The sequence below is a fragment of the Sorex fumeus genome, unplaced genomic scaffold (assembly GCF_029834395.1).
Source record: "Sorex fumeus unplaced genomic scaffold, SorFum_2.1 ptg000081l, whole genome shotgun sequence".
NCBI classification, from domain to species: Eukaryota; Metazoa; Chordata; class Mammalia; order Eulipotyphla; family Soricidae; genus Sorex; species Sorex fumeus.
In genome coordinates this window covers 14,130,238-14,152,869 of record NW_026606138.1, presented here as the reverse complement: position 1 = coordinate 14,152,869, position 22,632 = coordinate 14,130,238, and the positions used below count along the sequence as shown (strand labels likewise).

The following is a 22,632-nucleotide window of genomic DNA, read 5'->3' as shown; positions in this document are numbered from 1 at the left end:
TCTTCTGTAGTCCCTGCCTGAGCCACACCTGCCAGTGCCTTGGGACAGGGCCCCTGGGTTTCTGACCGCAGTCATTGATTGGCTTGGAAGTGATAGAGTCAGCCTGTCCCCTGGTGGCCAAGGCTTGGAACTGCGCCTGGGAGGTGCTGGCTGCCAAGGCGCTGACCTGGGAACACGTGGAAGAGTCGATTACAGGCTCAGCTATCATCTTAAACACCAAGGGTGAAATTAGATGTCAGATGAGATCGATCGCAAATGATGGCTTACCTAACGTTGGATACAGTTTTGTTGAATTCCTAAAAGGTGGAGGTGTCTTTTGTCATTAAGTGCTGAAAGAGCAAAATTGCTTTCCATATATATATGTATATATATATATATATTTTAAATAGCTTAAGATTTATAGAAAATGTGGAAGACCCACCATTTGTTAACAATTTGTTCAACTTACTCACTTTTTCTTTCATACATTTTTTTTTTTCTGAAGCATTGGAAAGTAAGAATAACTTCACCTTTAGCATAATAAATCCTGAGCTGCTGTCACTGGTCGAGAGCTAATGATGGTAACGCCTTGCTCTGCTGCCCTGAGTCACTCCTTACCGACTCTGTTCCTGTATACAGAAAAGTACAAATATGCGTCTGTTATGACTGCAAACAGCTAGAAATACACTAAGGTGTACAGAGTACAAATGAACATCTCACAGCTTGTTTCTGTTTTACTCCTAGAAGTTCATAGTTTGGGGACAGGAGAGGTAGTACAGTGAGTAGGCCTTGCGTGGGATCACTGTGGGTTTGAGCCCTGCCAGGAGTGATCCCTGAGCACAGGGCCAGGAGTAAGTCCTGAGCACCACTGGATGTGACCCACAAACAAGACAAACCCAAAAGCTAATAATTGTTCTAGACTTTTCTCATGCATGGCACAAAGTAACAATTCATCACTGCCTAGTCCAGAATTTTCAGCCTCATATTACCCAACCCAAGTATGATTTTAATTTGGCAAAGCATTGCCCATATTAATTTGCATTGTTTCCACATAGCTAAATCTTGTGATCTTTCTTCTAATTTACACACAGATGAAGTCTAGTTTGTAGTTCTTTTTCGGGTTGTCTGCTATGTGTATGTTACTTAGTTTAACCTGGTTAGCTTTCTGTATTTGTGGAACTTTTTGTTGAAGTACTTGTGTTTCTGGCTGAGACAGTCCTGAAACTATGCTGGAGCTAGTGGGAATGGGTGTGTAGGAGGGCGCAGGGAGAGCACGAGGTGGGACTCTGCCTCACATGAGATGGGTCCCGCTTTCATCCTCACTGTCACGGACACCCCTGAGCCCCAAGCAGGGTGACCCCGGAACACAGGGCCTGAGAAAGCCCTGAGCCCTGCCATGTGAGGCCCCAATAGAGAAAATACGTACCAATGATTCTTGAGCTTCAGGATAATTTTGAGACATTTCCAAATCACTTTTTCAAACCTAATCTGTCCTTGTCATCATTTTGTAAAGATGATGGGACCATGCTGACATGATGCTTCCTAACAGTGTCCCGTGTCAGCCGGAAAGTAAGACTTTCCCATAATACTTACATATTCTGTGCCATGGTAACATTTCAGGTAGCCCAAAATGATTTAAACCAAAATTTAATAATAAATTAAAAAGGCCCTCCCGTTGATCGTCAATTTGCTCGAGCGGGCCCAGTAACGTCTCCATTGGAGACTTTGTTGTTACTGTGTCTGGCATATCGAATACTCTCGGTAGCTTGCCGGGCTCTCCGAGAGGGGCGGAGGAATCGAACTCGGGTCGGCCATGTTGGCTGCGTGCAAGGCAGACGCCCTACCCGCTGTGCTATCACTCCAGCCAAATAATATATGTATTATATATGTATCATATTTAATATGGCACATAGTAAATATTTCCTTATATTCACTCATTAACAAATATTTGTTGAGCTTTTGCTCTATGTAAGGAAATATGTGGGTCATTAGAATTTTATTTTATTATTTATTTATTTATTTGCTTCTTGGGTCACACCCGGCGATGCACAGGGGTCACTCCTGGCTCATGCACTCAGTAATTACCCCTGGCGGAGCTTGGGGGACCATATGGGATGCTGGGAATCGAACCTGGGTCGGCCACGTGCACGGCAAATGCCCTACCCACTGTGCTATCACTCCAGCCCCCAGTCATTAGAATTTTAGTGATTAAAAAAGGCAAATATGGTCACTCCTTACAAAGTAGTTTCTATTCTATTGGGGAATCAGACGTTAAGCCAGTTACTACTCTCACCTCCTATCGCTAAATATCCACATTCTCTGTGATCCCCCAATTTCTCCTGAGAGAAATTCTGTGCTTGTGCTACCCGTAGGACGGCCTGCTCAGAGCAGCTTGTCCACAATAGTAAGCTCCTGAAATAACCCAAAGTGCCCATAAATGATAGCACTGACAAATTATAACAACCAATAATTGTTATTCCATAGTTAATTGAGCAACTACAGAAATACAATAACAGATACATTTTAGCAAGATAAGGGCTGAGAACAAGCATTCAAACATTTTGTGTGACATGTTAACTTTTAAAAAAGGTTGTCACAAATATAATTTTTTGCTTGTTTAAGCAAATTTGGCAGTGCTCAGTGCTCAGTGTGCCCTATCCTCTCCAATCTCTTTGGCCCCAATAATATTTTAGACTTGCAAAATTTTTTTTGGCGGGGGGCTAACACCAGCCATGGTCAGGACTTACTCCTGGCCATGAGCTCAGAGATCACTCCTGTCAGTGCTCAGAGGGTGCTGGGGATTGAAACCGTGGCCAGTCCCATACAAGGCAAGTGCCCTACCCTCTGTACTATTGCTCCAGCCCTGAGACTTACAGAATTCTGTCAGTTTGCTCAGCATGGCGTCTCGTATCCTCATCTTTTTTGGGTGTTCCATTTCGTCTTACTGAAGGTTATTACTGCTCCTTCTTACAGAAGTGTATGGCTTAGTGACTCAGTAGAGTTGATGGTACTCCAGACACTCCCAAGAGTGACCCCTGAGCACAGAGCCAGAAGGAAGCGCTGAGCCCCCCTCGCGTGTAGCCCCCAAGCAAAAACAAAAGCAGGAATACAAAAACCCGTCGTGAGGTGCCTCTCGACTCCTCCAAGGCCGTAGCTCAGTTCCTACAATTGCATTGTGTGTTGGAGCACAAGGAAGCCCCGGTGCCTGCTTTTCCACTTTCCCGCTTTTGACTGACTCTGTTTGCTGGCACAGGTGTGATGCCAGCATCGCCAGGCTCTCTGCGGAGCACAAAACCACCTACGAGGGGCTCCAGCACTTGAACAAGGAACAGCAAGCCGCCAAACTCATCTTGGAAACGAAAATCAAGGACGCGGAAGGACAGGTATGGCCACTTCTGGGGACTCGTTCGAGGAGGGGCCTTGTCTGTTGCGCAGCAGAACACGTGTGTTTCCTGCAGAGGAGCCGGCCAGGGCTTCTGCAGACATGATGGCTTCCCTCTTCTCCCCTCCCAGCCGGCCTAGCCACTCCCAGTCACGGCAGCCATGTGCTGGGGGTTTCCAGTATTTGTCTTTTTTTTTTTTAAATTTTATTGAATCACCGTGAGAAAGTTACCAGCTTTCATGTTTGAGTTACAATTACACAATGATCAAACACCCATCCCTCCTCCACTAGTGCACATTCCCCACCACCAATATCTCCGGTATACCCCCCTTTCTCACCCTCCCCCTGCCTCCATGGCAGACAATATTCCCCATACTCTCTACTTTTGGGCATTATGGTTTGCAATACAGACATGATGAAAGGTCATCATGTTTCATCCATTATCTACTTTCGGTAGACATCTCCCATCCCAACTGATTCCTCCAGCCATCATTTTCTTAGTGATCCCTTCTCTATTCTAGCTGCCTCTCCCCTCTGCTCATGAGGCAGGCTTTCAGCTATGGGGCAATTCTCCTGGCCCTTGTATCTACTATCCTTGGATGTCAGCCTCATGTTATGTTGTTTTATACTCCACAAATGAGTGCAGTCCTTCTATGTCTGTCACTCTCTTTCTGACTCATTTCACTTAGCACGATACTCTCCATGTCTATCCATTTATAAGCAAATTTCATGACTTCATCTCTCCTGAGAGCTCCATAGTATTCCATTGTGTAGATGTACCAAAGTTTCTTTAACCAGTCATCTGTTCTGAGGCACTTGGGTTGTTTCCAGATTTTGGCTATTGTGAACAGTGCTGCAATGAACCTATAGATACAGATGTCATTTCTACTGTCCTTTTTGGCATCCTCGGGATATATTCCCAGAAGTGGTATTGTGGGGTCATATGGAAGCTCAATTTCTAGTTTTTGAAGGACTGTCCATATTGTGTTCCAGAAAGGCTGGACTAGTGTGCATTCCCACCAACCAGTGAAAGAGCATCCCTTTTCCCCCACATCCATGCCAGCAATGGTTGCTTTTGTTCTTTTGAATGTGTGCCAGTCTCTGTGGTGTGAGATGATATCTCATTGTTGTTTCGATTTGCATCTCCCTGATGACTAGCGATGTGGAGCATTTTTTCATGTGCCTTTTGGCCATTTGTATTTCTATTTTGAGGAAACCTCTGCTCATTTCTTCTCCCTATTTTTTGATGGGGTTGGAGGGTTTTTTCTTGTACAATTCTGCTAGTGTCTTGTATATCCTGATATTAATCCCTTATCAGATGGGTATTGGGTAAATATTCTTTCCCATTCCATGGGCTCTTTCTGTATTTTGGTCACTGTTTCTTTTGAAATGCAGAAGCTTCTTAGTTTGATGTAGTCCCATTTGTTTATGTTTGCTTCCACTTGCATGGTCAGTGCTGTTTCATCCTTAAAGAGGTTTTTAGCTTCAATGTCGTGGAGAGTTCTGCCTACATTTTCCTCTATGTACCTTATGTATTCATGTCTGATATTGAGGTCTTTAATCCCCTTTGATCTGACTTTTGTGCCTGGCATTAGGCAGAGGTCAGAGTTCATTTTTTTGCAGGTAGCTATCCAGTTTTTCCAGCACCATTTGTTGGAGGCTTTCCTTGTTTCACTTCACATTTCTTGCTTCTTTGTCAAAAATTAAGTGGCCATAAATTTGGGAGTCTGTGAAAGAATATGCAACTCTGTTCCATTGGTCTGAAGGTCTGTTTCTAGCCCAATATCATGCTATTTTACTTACTACTGCTTTGTAGTAGTGTTTGAAGTTGGGGAAGATGATGCCACCCATCTTTTCCCCAAGGATTGCTTTAGCTATATGTTGGGGTTTATTGCTCCATATAAATTTCAGGAGTGTTTTTGTCTATTTCTTTGAAAAATGTCATAGGTATCCTGATTGGGACTGCATTAAATTTGTATAGTGCTTTGGGCAGTATTGCCATTTTGATAATATTAATCCTCCCTATCTATGAGCAGGAGATGTGTCTCCATTTCCTGGTGTCCTATTTTATTTCTTGAAGCAGTGTTTTCTAATTTTCCTTGTATAGATCCTTCACCTCTTTGGTTAGGCTGATTCCAAGGTATTTGATTTTCTGAGGTACTATTGCGAATGGGATTGTTTTTTCAATGTCCCCTTCTTCTCTTTCGTTATTTATATATAAGAAAGCCATGGCCTTTTGGGTGTTGATTTTGTAGCCACTCTTTGTCTTAAAGGTTCTTTCCGAAGGGCCAGAGAGATAGTCCAGTGGGTAAGGTGATTGCCTTGAACATGGCCCACCCAATTCAAACCCCGGCATCCCATATGGTTCCCCAAGCACTGCCAGGAGGAATTCCTGAGAGCAGAGCCAGGAGTAACCCCTGAGCATCGCTGGTTGTGATCTTGACCCTCTTCCACAATAAATAAAGAAAATAAAAATTCTTCCTTTTGTTCTTCAAACAGAATTCTAAGTTAAAATTCCCAAACCACATAGGTAAGCAGTCATGTGTTCTCCTACCTTTGGCTTGTCCTGACTTTTGTTCAGGAAATAGTTCCTGCATCCCTAGTTTCATGCTCTGAGCCACATGAACATGTGAATTGCATATGCGACAACCAAGATGGAAGGCCCGCTGATAAGATGTAATGTACCCCCACCTCAAAACTTACAGATCTAGTTCACAAAGCAAAACATAGGGCATGTCACTGTTAGGATTTTTTTTTCCTTTAAAAATTTTTCTACTTGCTTTTCTTCACTTGAAAAGAGACTGATCCAGTAAAATGCACATCAGCCAACTCATTGGATGCAAAACAGCTTGTATTTATTTTTCTGAGCTTGGGAAATTTATTTTCAGTGGCAGAGCATGTGCTTCTCATGTGTGAGATCTTGGAATCCATTTCTAGCACCAAAAATCCCAAACAAGGGGCCACGAAGATAATACCATGGATAAGGCACTTGCCTTGCACACAGTTGACCTGGGTTCAATCCCTAGGTCCCTATATGGTCCCTTAAGCCCTGCCAGGAGTGATCCCTGAACACAGAGCCTGGAGTAAGATCCAAGCACTGCAGTTGTGGCCCCAAATAACAAAATAATAAAGCAAGATTTCCAAAGTAGCAGAGGTTGTGGGGGAGGGGGTGTGTGGAAATTATCAAGTCTTAACTACCTCTAATTTGGATTTAAATTTACCTGTGTGAAAACATTAGATTCTATAAAACCACCAAAAAGGGGGGGGGGAAGCAAAAGAAAAAATTTGAATTTTTATTGTATGGGATTATTTGGGCTGGAGCAATAGCACAGTGGTAGGGAGTTTGCCTTGCGTGTGGCCGACCCAACGAGGTTCAATTCCTCCGCTCCACTCAGAGAGCCCAGTAAGCTACTGAGAGTGTCTCACCCAAACAGCAAAGCCTGGCAAGCTACCTGTGACGTATTCGATATGCCAAACACAGTAACAATAAGTCTCACAATGGAGACATTTCTGGGCCAGCTCGAGCAAATCGATGAACAGTGGAGGACAGTGACAGTGACAGTGATTGTATGGAAAAATAGGTGCTGAAAAAATTTTAAAATTTTTCTGTCACACAGTCACTGTCCTCCCATTGTTCATTGATTTGCTCGAGTGGGCCCAGTAACGTCTCCATTGTGAGACTTCTTGTTACTGTGTTTGGCATACAGAACACGTCACGAGTAGCTTGCCAGGCTTTGCTAGGAAGCCACTGACTGTGCTTCTGACAATGACCTCTGGGACCTGGGCTGTGGCTTTGACCGTAGAATGTTTTTTCCAGATCTCTCAGCTGTTGAACAGAGTCGATGTGTCCATATCGGAGCAGAGCACCAAACTGAAGATGTCCCACAGGGACAGCAACCACCAGCTGCAGCTTTTGGACACTAAGTGAGTGTGAAACCGTGAACATCTGTTTTGCGCTGATGGTATTTTTCAGGAAGTTGCTTCTGCAGTGGTGCTTGGGGGTGGGATAAGTGGTTCTGGGGACTGGACTCCTGGCCTGGTACCCACTTGCTATGTACTCAACAACCTCTGAGTGTCCTCCTGGTCTTTGGTGGTGGTGGTGGAGGGTTATAATTTAAATCAACTTGACAGGAATTATTTTTTTCTCTTGGTTTTTATTTATTGCACAAAGAAAACAATAGGGAAGTTAAAAGGAAAAGCTTCCTTTGTAGCATGTTGTCACTTTTGTTTGTTTTGGGGTTTGGAGGCTAGACCTTGCAGTGCTCAGGGTTTACTCCTGGCTCTGTGCTCAGGGATCACTCCTGGCGGGGCTGAAGGGACCCTATGTGGTGCCAGGGATCAAGCTGGGGTCAGCTGCATGCAAAGCCTTACCTATGTGCTGCGCTATCTCTCTGGCCCCTAGCATGTTGTCATTTTACCTTCTTAAATATTCTTCTTAGTATTTAGATCATTATTAGGCATAAGTCATTCTGTACATATTAATTGAACCCCAGGCCTGGGTGCTGGAGATTTAGTGGAAGCAAAAATCTCTCTGCTCACTCCCTCATGGGGTTTCTAGCCAAGGGTGTGGGTGACCATGGATGGAATAGCAGAGTCACAACTTAGTGAGGCGAGTTTGCTGAGAGCTCTGAAGCAAGCGGCACCTGTGCTTGCTCAACTGGTGCTTCACCAACGCACAACACTCAGCATGTCCCAATCCGGCAGAACGTTGCTTGGTGTGGCAAAAAGGGACAGGTTAAGAATGTTTACTTTAAGGGTCTTAAAAGGGATAGATTTTCTGGGGTGTCACAGCCCTTCCAGTCCCCACAATGGGAGACAGAGAGGTCAGGGTCAGAGGAGAGATCACGTGACTGCCCCTAGTGACTCCCTCAGATACTATGCTCTGTGATCAGTCACTCCCAGGCTGGGGTGATGCACTGAGGCCAGCGCCCGTCAGGCTGGTCCACAACCTGCAGGTGGCCGCAGGAAGCGGAGAAGGGCCAGAGGCTGCATCTCCTCTGCGCATCGCTGCTCTGAGGACTCCGGAAACAGACCTGGTGATCGGATGTAGCGTTGGAGTGGAATCACTTATTCCATCATACCAAGATCACCTTAGACAAGAGAGCAAAGAGATTTTATTAAGGTCTAGGCAGTCACCTGAAACTGCGACCCTGAGCAGGGGTGCAGGCGCCTTAAAGGGGAAGTTCCCTGACCACATAGCACACCTGAGCGCTAAAGGGGAGATGAGCAGAATAATGGGGTTTCTTGACTGATTCCTTGGTGATGGTATACTGAGGTCACTGAGGCAGGAAGGGTCATGGCACCTAGAGGGGGTCATCCTTGCTGAGGATCACTATGGTAGATGCATTCTCTTTTAGGTCCCATATAGATCTTAACATGTTAGTAGTAACATGTTTATTACCTGTTTGTTTCAGTAGTCCCACTTTCCCGACTGCCTAAATAACATGTGAGTTTGGGTCCTTCTATTCTTTTCTTACTGTTTCGTTTGTTTTGGGGGTCACACCCTGTGATGCTCAGGGCTCATTCCTGACTCTGCACTCAGGAATCACTCCTGGTGCTGTTTGGAGGATCACATGGGATGCTAGGGATTGAACCTGGGTCGGCTGCATGCCAGGCAAACACCCTATCCGCTCCACTATCTCTCTGGCCCCCAGGAGTTCTTCAGTTCTGGTCATCTTTTATGATTTATGACCTATTCATCTCTGCTCAGCTCCCTGACCAGACCTCTCAGAGCTCCTGCCTCTGGCTGCCCCCCTGGGTCCCCATGCATAGCCACCTGCTCCTGTGTCTGCCTTTCCCATCACTACACAAGGTCTCAGGATAAGGCATTTCCCAACTCCAAAGAACTGCAGTTTGACCCTGGCCTGTCACCTCAGAGAGAATCAAGGCACTGCTTCCCAGCACCACATGTGGTCATGGGTCACAGAGACCATGGGAAATGACCCTGGGGGTGTGGCAGCTCCATGTGGGGGTCTCTCTAATGAGCGATGTGGGAAGTAAGAGCTGGGATTAAGGGATGGAGATGGGCAGGGGATCCAAGGGCGCTGGAGGCGGGGGGCAGTGCGGGCTGTGATCGAGGGCTGAGGAGCACATGGCCCAGGGGAGGAGATGCAGCTTACGATGCTCCGGGGAAACAGTTCCTGTCTGTCTTCGAGAAAGGATTTGCAGCAGCTAAGGCCATATAAGCAAATGTATGTTTTATTATTTTTTCCCTATTTTTAATTAAATTAAAAGGTTTTATATTAAAAAATTTAAAACAATAAGGTACCACAACTTATTTAGTTATCTACAGTTGCGTTTCAGGCATACAATGCTCCAGCACCAACCCCACCACTAGTGTCAGCTTCCCTCCATCAGTGTCCCCAGGTCCCTCCTGCCCCCATCTGACTCCTTGACAGTCACAGCTTGTAGTGTGGTTGTTGTGGGTTGGGTCTCCTGCTTAGTGTTGTGGTTTTGTGATTTAGATGTATAGATACATGTCACCTCTGCACTGCTGATGTGTCATGGCCCTTGCCCTCTGCCCTTTACCTCCCATTCCTCTCCTCTTACTGACCCCACCCCAGTTTCTTTTCTTCCCTGTCCTCAGCTCTAAAAATCTAGGGCCCAGGGTTTTCCGGGTATCATCTCTTTGATACCATGCGTTCCCTTATGCCACAGATAACTGAACTGATCCTGTGTTTGTCCTTCTGACTCACTTCCCTTAACATGGTGTCCTGTCCAGTTCTATCCAAGTTGCAGCTAATTGCATGATTTCATCACTCCTTGCAGCCCCCACAGTATTCTTTGGTGTGTATTTATCACATCTTCTTTTTCTACTCGTCTGTCGTCAGACACCTAGGTTTATTACATATCTTAGCTATTTGTTTTTTGTTTGTTTTGATTTTTTGGGGGGGGGGCACACAAGCAGTGCTCAGGGCTTACTCCTGATCCTGCATTCAGGAATTTCTCCTGGTGAGGTTCAGGGGAACATCTGGGATGTTGGGGATTGAACCTGGGTCAGCCAAGTACAAGATAAGTGCCCTACCCACTGTGCTATCATTCCAGCCTCCCCTAGGTATTTTGCTAAGTGCTGCAATGACTCAGGGTGTGTCTGTGTCCTTCTAAAACATATCATGAAGTGTTGAAAATACGGCCTTGACGCCAGTTGGGAAAAAGATGGAGAGAGACCAAAGAGGAATGGGGAACTCAGCAAGGGGACCTCTAAGACACCGGTCTGGGAGCAAAGTTCTGCATTGGGTGTTTGTGACACTTTAGCTAACACACTTGAACTTGTCGTACTCTCCTATTTTGTGACAGAGATGCTGCTTTGAAGGTGGGGAGTATATGCACGGAGAAGTACTCCCAGCAGTACTGTGAGGTGCTGGGGTGGAAGCTGGCACTCTGGAGAGCAAGGCCTATGCTCCAGCCCTTTGAGTGTCTCCCAACTCCTGTAGTGTATCTGCTCACAGAGGACCCCCTCTGCTGCTCCCTGTAATCACTAAGCCAGCCTCTCTCCCCATCACCAAGATGCAGGAATTGGGACTGTCCTGGCACGCAGAGCCAGGGTGACTGTGGCTATGTGTGCACATGTCTGTTCATAAACATTTTATCATGTATAAGCTTGTATATGACCGACTTCGGATAGCTATATCTATCTACACACATAATAGAAACTTTTTGTTTATTTGTGTTTGGGCCATATCTGTTGCTACTCAGGACTTATTCCTGGCCCTGTTCTCAGAGATCAGTGTCAGGGTTTGGGAGACTGTATGGGACATCAGGAATGAAACTTGGGCCAGCTTCGTGCAAGGCAGGTGCCTTAACCAATGTTCTATCTCCCTCCCTCCCTCCCTCCCTCTCTCCCTCCCTCCCTCCCTCCCTTCCTTCCTTCCTTCCTTCCTTCTTTCCTTCTTTTCTTTCTTCCTTCCTCCTTTCCCAGGGTGTATGAAACGCAGGTACTCTGCTGGTCAGTCATATTCCTGGCCCCAAAGATGACCCACATATGGAATTTTGTTACTTACAGAAAGTTTCAGTTAATTATCCTCATGGTTCTTACAGCTCTTTGCTTCTGTAATCAATGGCGTTTCGGGGCTGTTGGCCTTAGAAGGATTTTAGAAAAAATGCAAAACACAGTTTCTTTCCTCTAATAACCTGTTTTTATATAATTATGGAGTGATGTCTCTATTTCTCATAGCTCCTACAAGCTTGCCAAGTACAGAAAGATCTCTCCAGTACTTTTCCTCATATCACACAGGAAGAAAATAAACATTTTGGTTTTTTCTTATTTCCTGTTTCCATAGGAGTCATGACTAGTCAGCAGACACGAATCTCTATTTTTCCTTCATACAGAATATTAAACTATTCAAAAATAGAAGAGGGGGTGCTTTTAGATTCATTATATAAGATCAAACGAATGTGATACCAAAGTCAACCATAAAAACCCACTTTAAGGGAAAAATATATTTAAATTTTGAGGCCACAACTGGCAATACTCAGGGCCACTCCTGGCCTGGTGATCCGGGGTCACCCCCTACAGTGCTCAGGGGACTGTGTGGTCTTCTAATTGATTGAATCCAGGAACCTCACCTGCGAAGCATGTGCTCCAGTTCTTTGAACTATTTCTTTGGTTCATAGATGGGGAAATATTTTAAGAAAAACAGTTAAAGGGGCCAGAGAGACAGTACAGTGGGTAGGGTGCTTGTCTTGTATTTGGCTGCCCTAGGTTCAACCTTCCACAACCCATGCAGTCCTTGAACTCACTGGGAGTGACAGTGATTCCTGAGTGAAGAGCCAGGAGTAAGCCCTGAGCAGAGTGTGTCCCAAAAACCTAAAAGAGAGAAAAAAAGTAGCTAAAGACTAAATCTTTGATGAACACGTAGATGGAAAAAAGTGAGAACAAAATCCTGACAGACCTTTACTTTCCTTATTCAATAGCTTGTAGAAAGGATCATACACCATGATCAGGTAGAATTTATCTATAGTGTGCAAGGATGAAGATAAATATAGCTTAATAAATATATCACAACAAGCTAATGGAATGAAGAATAAAAGTCATATAACCACCTCAATATAGGGAGAAAAATCATCTGACAAGAATTATCTTTCTTTCATGATAAAGACTCTCAACAAACTGGTAATGAAAAAGAATGTGTGTTGGGGCTGGAGAGATAGTACAGCCTTATACTTAGTCAACACTGATCCATCCCTGACAGTGAATATGGTCCCTCCAGCACTGCCAGGAGTGGTCCTAGAACTCAGAGTTAAGGGTAAGCCCTGAGCACAGCCCTAATACCCCTGCCCCTCATTACCTGATTATTGAATGTCTCTTTGAAAAAGCAATCTCATTTACAACAGAATCAAAACTAATTAAGTACTTTGGGATAAATTTTAACAATAGAAGACTTTTACATGGAAAACTATAAAAATTGATGAAGACCTGTAAGTCATGTAAGCACATATACAGATTCCCCCATTCCTGGGTTAGAGAATTAACATTATCAAAATATTCATATTGCCAAAGTGATATTTAGATGAATGCATTCCCCATCAAATCCAATGGCACTTTTCACAGAAGCTTGAAAAGACAATTCTAGAGCTAATCTGGAAGCACAAAAGGCCTTGAATAGCCACAGCAGTCTCAGGAGAAAAGAGAACTGGGGGCATCAGCACTTCCTAATTTTAAATGATATTTCAGAGCAATAGTAATCAAAACTGTTTGGTGGGCACTAGAGTAAATGTCTGATACACAAACTATACACAACCATTACAATAATGAGTCTGTGAACTTAATAATATATTTACTAATACCAGTGAGCTTTGTAAATATCTACGTTGTTGATTGGCATCCTTCCGTGTCATCTAGAAGAATTCCCTTTATAATTTCTTGTGAGTCAAGTCTAATAGTGATGAACTACTTTAGCTTTTGTTTGGAAGCTTTTTTAATCTTTCCTTTATTTCTGGTGGACAGCCTTGCCAGATATAGTATTCCTATTGGCATAATTTTCTACACACACACACACACACACACACACACACACACACATAATCCAGTGATGCTCAGGGGTTACTCCTGACTCCACACTCAGGAATTACTCCCAGTGATGCTAGGGGACCATATAGGGTTCTGGGGATTGAGCCCAGATTGGCTGCATGCAAGGTAAGCTCCCTATCTGCTGTACTATCTCTCCAGCCCCTCTTGGCTGCCTCCTTCAATTCAGTTGTGTGGATGAGATCTCGTGTTGTGTTCCCTTTGTGATCCTTGTATTCTTGTCTCGGTGTTTGTGCATTAGAGGTTCTAGTCATCATTTCTGGTGTTTTCACGCTTATTCTGACAGAGAAAGACCTTCAGCAGTTCATCTGGCTAGCGAGTGAGTGGGCTGCTGGCTGCTGGCATAACTTCATGCCCAAGAGATGTTAAAAAGTTTCGTTTGTAATGATGCCATCAGACAGCTGTTCTTGCCACTTCGATTCATGCCTCAATCTCTGAATTCCTCATATAGCCACACTTAGCTGCCAGGGAAGCTGGCAAAGGTTGTCTCTGACTAGGTATGTTGGAGAGTTCCACAATAGGGAGAAAAAGGAAAACAGATATTGCACACAATTGGGGGCGTGAGAATGTGTACTTATTTGCAATTATGACTCAAATCACATCTCCTGTTCACATATATTCCTTGGTGATTTTTAAAAATTATATAACAAAATATGGGAGGCAGGACTTATAGAAAGTTTTTTTTTTCCCAAGGGACTTTTGAAAAGAGAGGATAAGAGAAATGGAGGGTTAGTTTTCTTCTTTTTAATTAGGAAATATTAATTCAATTTGGAAATCTGAGTTTGGGGTTAAAGCAATTTTGGGACCCTTAGAGGGAATGGAGGAGACCAAGCCCTCAGGGAAAAGAAGCAAGCCTAGGAAAATAGGCAGGGACACTGTGTCCTCTGATTTGGGGTATCATGGTCCTCTGCACTGCACAGATTAGTGCTGGCTTGGTTCTGCATCCCCTGGTGTGTCTCTTAATACTGTCAGCTCTTCACTGGCAGAAAATATTATCAGGTACTTTTCTTGATTTTCTCCTTTGCTTCTCTTGGATGTTTTGCTGTTCCAGTGTTCAGGATACCATAACATCTAGTTATGGTGTTCGATACATCTGATTGTGGTGAGGTGGAGATTCCACACTTGTGGCTCTGGGTATGATACAGGCAGTGCCAGGATCACACTTTGTGATGTGGAACTGTGCCAGGAATTGAACTTTTTCAGTATCATACGTGCAAGATGGTGCTGTACCACTGAGCCTCACCTCCAGCCCATGATTCTCCTTCCCTGCCTGGACGCCCCCTTTCCCACAGTGGTGCACAGTGAAATTCTAAGAAATGGTAAGCATGGAATTCTGAGGGCACTTCGGCTAATGCTGACATGGGTATGAGAGAGTTCATAGCTGAGACTCACATTCTTTAGTGTCATTTAAAAAGCATTTTGCCTCTAACTTAATTTCTTGTTTTAGATTTAAAGGCACAATTGAGGAACTCAGTAACCAGATTTTATCTGCCCGGAATTGGTTGCAACAGGAACAAGAACGGATAGAAAAAGAACTTTTACAGAAAATTGATCAACTTTCCTTGGTCGTTAAGGAAAACAGTGTAGGTATTGATATTTAGTAGGAATCATTTTATTTGGTGGAGGTGGGGGCTGCAATGTTATTTTTATTACAGAAGCTAAATATAAGTTTCAATACTTTCAGCAAAACTAAACTTTCATGTCCAGACTTTAATGAATCAAATTATCTATCTGCATTTCACTTTGTGTGTGTGTGGCAGGGGACAGGGAGGTGGGTGTGGGTCACACCCAGTGGTACTCAGAATTTACTGCTGGCTCTGTGTTCAGGGATCTCTCCTGGAGGTATTGGGAAGGGAAGCCCTGTGTGATGCTGGGGATTGAACAAGGGTTGGCCACATTCAAGGCAAGCGCCTTAATGCCAATTTTTTCTCCTGTACCATCTGCATTCCTAAAGAAAACAGCCTTCACCTTAGCGGGTTTTAACTTTATGATCTGTTTCTTTTACCTTTAACTTTCTCTTTTCTTCCACTGCTAATTCCTTTTGGTCTTTGAGAGAACAGGAGGAACTGTGCAATTGGCCTGGCTCAGCTGTCCTGGTGCCCAGCTGTTGCATTGAACACTCTGCTTTGATTGCCAGCATTTTGGCATGCCACACAGTTCTCTTATACCCCAACATTTATAGTTCTTGCTTCCAAAGCTGACCAGCAAACAGATTTCCATAAGAAACAACATTGGTAGAAAGAACAAGAAGGAAAAAATTTAATATTGAACATATTTTCTGTATGTGACCCTCTACATTTTTAAAATCGGAGCTACTGGTTAATGTGTTGAGGTTCTTATACATCTGTTGGTTTCTGGGGCTTTGGAAGACTCTTTATTTTTACATGTGAACTGACTTAATAATAGCCAGGGAACCTGAGGGGAATTGTGGTTTTAAGAAGATGGAAGCTTATTTCTGGCTTTTTTTTAAAAAAAAAAAAAGTCTAAAAAAAAGTCTAGGTATTGGGTTATGAGGCTGATGTGATAATGTATTAGTTAGCAGCAGCCCTGAATCCTCTGACTTACTCTTCTGCCAATCCTATGATGAACCCTAGTCTAATAGTTCAAGAAGACTAGGGCTGGAGCAATAGCACAGTGGGTAGGGCATTTGCCTTGCACACGGCTGACCCAGGTTCGATTCCCAACATCCCATATGGTCCCCTGAGCACCGCCAGGAGTGATTTCTGAGTGTATGAACCAGGAGCAACTCCTGTGCATTGCTGGGTGTGACCCAAAAAGCCAAAAAAAATTGTTCAAGAGGACTGCTAGAATATCAGTTATTATGTCTGAATCCCAGGAACAAAGGAAGAAGCAAAGGGCAATATTATATTGCAGCTTAAAAAAGACCATTTTCCTGGAAGTTTTCATATGCACTTGTACTTACTTCTATCTCATTCACTAGAAGAATTTAATCATGTGGTATACTAAACTCAAGGACAGGAGGATATGTAGCCTTGATTCCGAGAGACCTTTATACTTAGGTGATAATTTGGAGTCTGAGAAGGGGGAAAGGGAGAATGACTATTAGATTGAACAATAAGCACCTTGGAGGTGTATCCCTAACAGATGCTGTCATATTATGACCAATGCAAATGCCATAAGACCTTCTTTTTGGAGTCATCACATACAATTCTTAACAGGGGGCCAGTGAAAGGGACATGGAAAAGAAGCTTAGTCAGATGTCAGCCCGACTTGACAAGATAGAGGAGAGTCAGAAGAAGACTATGGATGTGCAGAGAGCAAAACAGGAGGAAAAAGTGCATGGGCGGATCAGCAAGCTGGAGTTACAGATGAACGAGGACATGAAGGAAATGAAAGCGGAAGTCGATGCTGGTAGGTCAAAACAGTTTAGAAGGAGCTTTCACGCTTTGTTTTCAGTTTGCTTTAAAAGCAATTGATTTGAAATTCCTACCCCCTCTGCTGTCCGCATGGTTCCCCGTGTAGTACCCTCATTCCTGCCAGGAGTGATCCCTGAGTGTAGGGTTAGGAACAACCTCTTAGTGCTGCTGGGTATGGTCCAGAAATTAACAAAAATTATTGTTGTGATTTAGGTAACATGTTTGCGAACCTTTATGGTTTCAGTGCACATTTCCCACACCTTGCTTCCACTAAACTGTCCAAGACCCTCTCCAATACCCTTAGGTTATTTTTATCCCATCTGTTCCTTCTCCCACTCCTTCCCTCCTTGGTCATCTCAGTTTTGTGATCCAAGCCCCAGAGTTTCATACGCAGCTTAAAAAAGGTAAGAGTGTTTATTTTATTCTTATAAAAAAAAAACAATGATTCAGGGACTGGAACAATTGTACAGTGAGTAAAGCTTACCTGAGTTAAATCCCCAGTCACCCATATAGAACCCAAGCCCATCAGGAGTGACCCCTGAGTGCAGTTCCAGGAGTAAGCCCTGAGCACTGCCAGGTGTGGCCCAAAACCAACCAACCAAACAAACAAAAAACCCAAAATGGACAAAAAATACAACTAAGCAAACAAACAAAAAATAACAACAAAGATTTGTTTTGCCCTTATTCAAATATATATATATATATATATATATATATATATATATATATATATGTTAGGTAAAGGTAAATATATGTTATTGAGGTAACATATATGTTATTGAGGGATTAAGCGATAGCACAGCGGTAGGGCGTTTGCCTTGCACGCAGCCAATATGGCTTACCCGAGTTCGATTCCTCTGCCCCTCTCGGAGAGCCCGGCAAGCTACCAAGAGTATCTCGCCCGCATGGCAGAGCCTGGCAGGCTACCCGTGATGTATTCAATATGCCTAACACAGTAACAACAAAGTCTCCAATGGAGACGTTACTAGGCCTGCTCGAGCAAATCAATGAACAATGGGAAGACCGTGACCGTGATTGAGGTAACATGATTTACCATAGTTTTAATGTTTAGGCTTTTGGTGTACATTTCTACCACCAAAGCACCAAGTTCCCTACCACTGTTCTTACGTCACTCCTGGTGATCATGGCTCCCCCCTCCTCTTTACATTCTACCCCGCCCTGCACCCCCCCGCCCCCGTCAGACCTACAGTCCAAGAGAAAATCTTCATGGGCCATTTTCCAGTCCTTTTCTTTGTTTCTTTATATACAACATATGAGGGAGAGTTTTGGGCACTGATTCTTTCCTCTTCTCTTAATGTGACACCTCTAGCCCCATTCATAATGTTAACAAAAGGAAAAATCCCATCTTTTCTTATAGTTGAGTAGTGTTTGTGTATGTATACATACATGCATACATACATACATGTTCCACAACTCTTTAAACACTCATCTGCAGTTGGAAATTTGGGTGGTTTCCAGATCTTAGCTAATGTAATCAGTAGAATAATAAAGCAATAAAAAGGATATGAGCCCTTTTTTTTCAAGTTAATACTTTCATGTTCTTGGGATAAATGCCAAGGAGCAGAATTACCAGGTGTTATGGTGAGTTCTGGTTTTAATATTTTTCAGTCTTCATACTGCTTTTTACAGAGACTGAACTATATTTCCCATTAGAGTTCTTTTTCATGGCATTATATCAGGAGTGGTTGTTTTTGGAACTTTTGAAGAATAATTTTTCAAATCATGGTGAATTACACAGTTACAAAATTATTCATTAGTAAGCTTCAGGCATATAATGTTTCAGCACCAATCTCTTCACCAGTGTCCACTTCCTCTACCAGTGTCTCAGTTTCACTCCTTTCCCCCAACCTGCCTCTGTGGTAGACACTTTCCCCCTTCACCATTATCCTAGTGTTTCTGTCCCTAATTTATTTCCCTCACCCCTGCCCCAGTGGCAAACTTCCTATGGGAAGAACAATTCTCCTGCTCTTTGTCTCTATTGCCTTTTGGGCTTTGTTGTTCCCTTACAAAGTTTCTTTATGTCCTACATATTTTGTGAGATCATTCTGCTTCCCTCTCCCTCTGACTAACTTCACTCAGCATAACTCCAGATCCATCCACATAACAGCAAATTGAACGACTTTATCTAACTGCTGAGTAGTAGTCCATATATATATATATATATATATATATATATATATATATATATATACCATAGCTTCTCGATCTGATTATCTGCTCTTGGGCATTTAAGCTTTGGCTATTGTAAACAGTGCTGCAATAAACATAGAACTGTAGAAGTCTTTCCTGGACTGTGCTTTTGGACACTTGGAATATACTCCAAGGAGTGGGATTACTGGGGCATATGGAAGCACAATTGCTAGATTTCTCAAGTAATGACCATATTGTCTTCCCAAAAGTCTTGACCAGTCAATATTCCCACCAACAGCGAATGGGGGTCCCCTTTCCCCCACTTCCTTGCGATATCAGTTGTTATTGTTCTTTTTGATGAGTTCCAGTGTCATTGGCATGAGGTGATATCATGTTTGATTTTAATTTTCTTAATGATTAGTGATATAGAATATTATTTCACTATATCACTAATCATTAATAAAATTAAAATATTTGTGATATAGATATCTATATATAATATAGATATAGATATATAGTGATATAGACTATTATTTCACTATATCATTAATCATTAAGAAAATTATTGCTGGAGCGATAGCACAGTGGATAGGGCATTTGCCTTGCACGCGGCCAACCCGGTCGACCTAGGTTCGATTCCTCCGCCCCTCTCAGAGAGCCTGGCAAGCTACCAAGAGTATCTCGCTCGCACGGCAAAACCTGGCAAGCTACCCATGATGTTTTCGATATGCCAAAGTAACAACAAGTCTCACAATGGAGACGTTACTGGACCTGCTCGACCAAATCGATGAACAATGAGAGGACAGTGACAGTGACAGTGACAATGATTAGTGACATAGAATATTATTTCATGTGCCTTTTGGCCATTTGTATTTTTTTGAGGAAGTGTCTGTTAATCTTTTCTCCCCATTTTGTGATGGAGTTAGATGTATTTTTCTTGTAGAGTTTTCTCAGTGCTTTATTTATCTTGGGTATTAACCATTTATCAGATGCGTGGTGGGCAAAAACTTTTTCCATCTGTGAACTGTCTTTGTATTCTGGTCATAATTTCCTTTGAGGAGCAGAAGCTTCTGAGTTTAATGTGGTCCTGTTTGTTTATCCTTTCTTCCATTTGCTTAATTAGTGGAGTTTTATCCTTAAAGATACCTCATGTTTCAATGTCATGGAGAATTCTACCAATGTTTTCCTCTGTGTACCTAGTGGATTCAGGTCTAATATCAAGATTTTTAATCCATTTGGTTTGACTTTTGTGAATGGTGTTAGAAAAAGTCTGAGTTCATTTTTTTTGAACATGTTGCTGACAGTTTGTTTCAACACCACTTGTTGAAGAGATTTTCCTTGCTCAACTTCGTATTTTTTGCTTCTTTGTAGTTTGATGTAGTCCCATTTGTTTATTTTTGCTTTTGTTTTCTTTGTCAGTGGAGTTAAATTACTGCTACTTCTAAAGTCAGTATCACATAGATTTCTGCCTATGTTTTCCTTAATGTATTTTATGTACTCATATCTACTATCAAGGCCCTTAATCCACTTGAGTTAACTTGAATTAATTTTTGTGTATGGCATGAGGTAGTGGACACGAATCCCTCCCTCCTTCCTCCCTCCTTCTTTCTCTCATTCCTCATGTGATTATTTTTCTTTCTTCTACTTAATGTACTTAGCTCCTTTGTTGAAAATTAATACTGTTTTCATTACTGTAGCATTATAGAAAAGTATAAAATCAGAAAAGGCAATATTTTCCATCATTTTTTTTACTGCAAAATGTTTTGACTATTTGAGGAGTTTTATGGACCCATATATATATATATATATATATATATATATATATATATATCAGTAGTATTTATTCTATGTCTTTTGAAAATGTCATGGGAATTTTGATGGATATTGCCTTGAACCAGTATGTTGTTTTAGGTATGAATCTAAAATTAATGATATTAGTTTTTCTTTTCTGTGAACAAGAGATATGTTTCCATTTCCTTGTGTCTTTTTTACTTCTTTTAATAATGATTTATACTTTTTATTTAATAAAATCTTCACCTTTTTTAACTGGTTCCTAGGTACTTGATTTTGGGGTTGATTTTTTATATTTTTCACTTCTGGTTTGAAATAGAATATTTGTATATAGAAATACAACAGAATTTTGTGTATTGTTTAGTCTGCTACTATATTGTGTTGTAAATTTCTAAGTTTTTTTGGCATCATCTTTAGAGTTTTCTATTTATGTTATCATATCATCTGTAAGTAGTAATAGTTTAATTTCTTTTTTCAATGTGAATCACTTTAATTTCTTCCTTCCTTCCTTCCTTCCTTCCTTCCTTCCTTCCTTCCTTCCTTCCTTTCTTTCTTTTTGCATAATTGCTGTGGCTAGGATGTACAAACCTATGTTGAACATTAAATGGCAGTGGACACCCTTGCTTTGTACCTTATTTTAGAGTGATCTTATAGTGACCTTTGAGATCATACAGTGGCCTGATCTTGGCTTTTAGATCTTTTGCTATTGAATATGATATTGAATTAATGTTAATTGTGAGTTTGTTAAATATGGCCTTTGCTATATTTTGTTAAATTCATTCATTCCATCCCCATTTTGGTAAGAGTTTTAATCCCATATGTGTATTGAACCTTGGCAAAAGCATTCTGTGCATGATGTAATTCTCATCTTTTTTTGTTGATGTAGTGTGTCACAACTAATTTGCATGTAGTCAACTGTCTTTGCCTGGGGTGAGTATCAGCTTTCCCTGGGATGATATCACTTGATCATGGTATATGATTCTTTTTATGTGCTTTAAAATTTTGTTTGCTAAGATTTTGTTGAGAATCTTTTTATCTGTGTTCATCAGTGTTATAATTTTCTTCTGTATTAATATCTCTGTATTTGGTGTTAGGGTAATGTTGGCCTCAGAAGAATTAGTGTTTCTTCAATTTTCTGGAAAAGAAGATTAAAGTTTGGTAAAATTTTGAAAGTTAAGTAAAATTCAGTGGTCAACTTGTCTGTACCTGAACTTTTGTTCTGGAACAGATTTTTGTTTATTTGTTGTTTTGACTATCCTGTGTAGTACTCAAGAGATATTCCTAGCTTATTGCTTAGGGATCACTGATGGTGGTGCTCAGGGCACCATTTGCCAAGCAAATGACCAAACCCAGGCCTTCTGCATGCCAAACATGCGCTGCAGTTGATTTTATCTTTTTGGTCCCTCGAGGAGATATTTATTTGTTTTGGGGCCACACCCAGCAGTGCTCAGGACTTGCTCCTGGCTCTGTGCTCAGGGATTCATATGTGGTGCCAAGATTAAATTTGGGTTCTTCCTTGCAAGGAAAGCACCACAATCACAGTACTATTTCTCTACACCCGCCCCCCCCCCCCCAACCCCACTCTGTCCCGGACATTACATTTCTTTGTTGTTTGTTTCATTGTTTTGGTGACACCCAGTGGTACTCAGGACTTACTCCTGGTTCTTCTCTCAGGGATCACTCCTGGTGGACTTCAGGGACCATTTGTGGTGCCAGGGACCAAACCCAGGTGGCCGTGTGCAAGGCAAATGCTCTATCCGCTGTACTATTACTCCAGTCTGCCAGTACTTTCCTCTTTTTTTTTCTTCTCTAACGTCATTTAAACACCATGCTTTACAAAGGTGTTCATAATACAGTTGTTACAGGCATTTGATTTTCCAACACCAATTCTATCACCAGTGTGTGTGCCCTTCCCTCCACCATGG

General features: G+C 42.3%; 1 protein-coding gene across 2 annotated transcripts in view; it reads left to right on the top strand.

Moving 5' to 3' along the window:
* The window catches only part of FAM81A (family with sequence similarity 81 member A), an 88,463-nt gene that overhangs the window by 61,612 nt on the left and 4,219 nt on the right, over positions 1 to 22,632 (top strand). For both annotated transcript variants that reach the window (XM_056130677.1, XM_056130678.1), the window contains exons 5-8: positions 3,233 to 3,362; positions 7,179 to 7,285; positions 14,836 to 14,971; positions 16,568 to 16,760. In XM_056130677.1, coding sequence (XP_055986652.1) covers positions 3,233 to 3,362; positions 7,179 to 7,285; positions 14,836 to 14,971; positions 16,568 to 16,760 — 566 coding nt within the window. The remainder of the gene's footprint in view (positions 1 to 3,232; positions 3,363 to 7,178; positions 7,286 to 14,835; positions 14,972 to 16,567; positions 16,761 to 22,632) is intronic.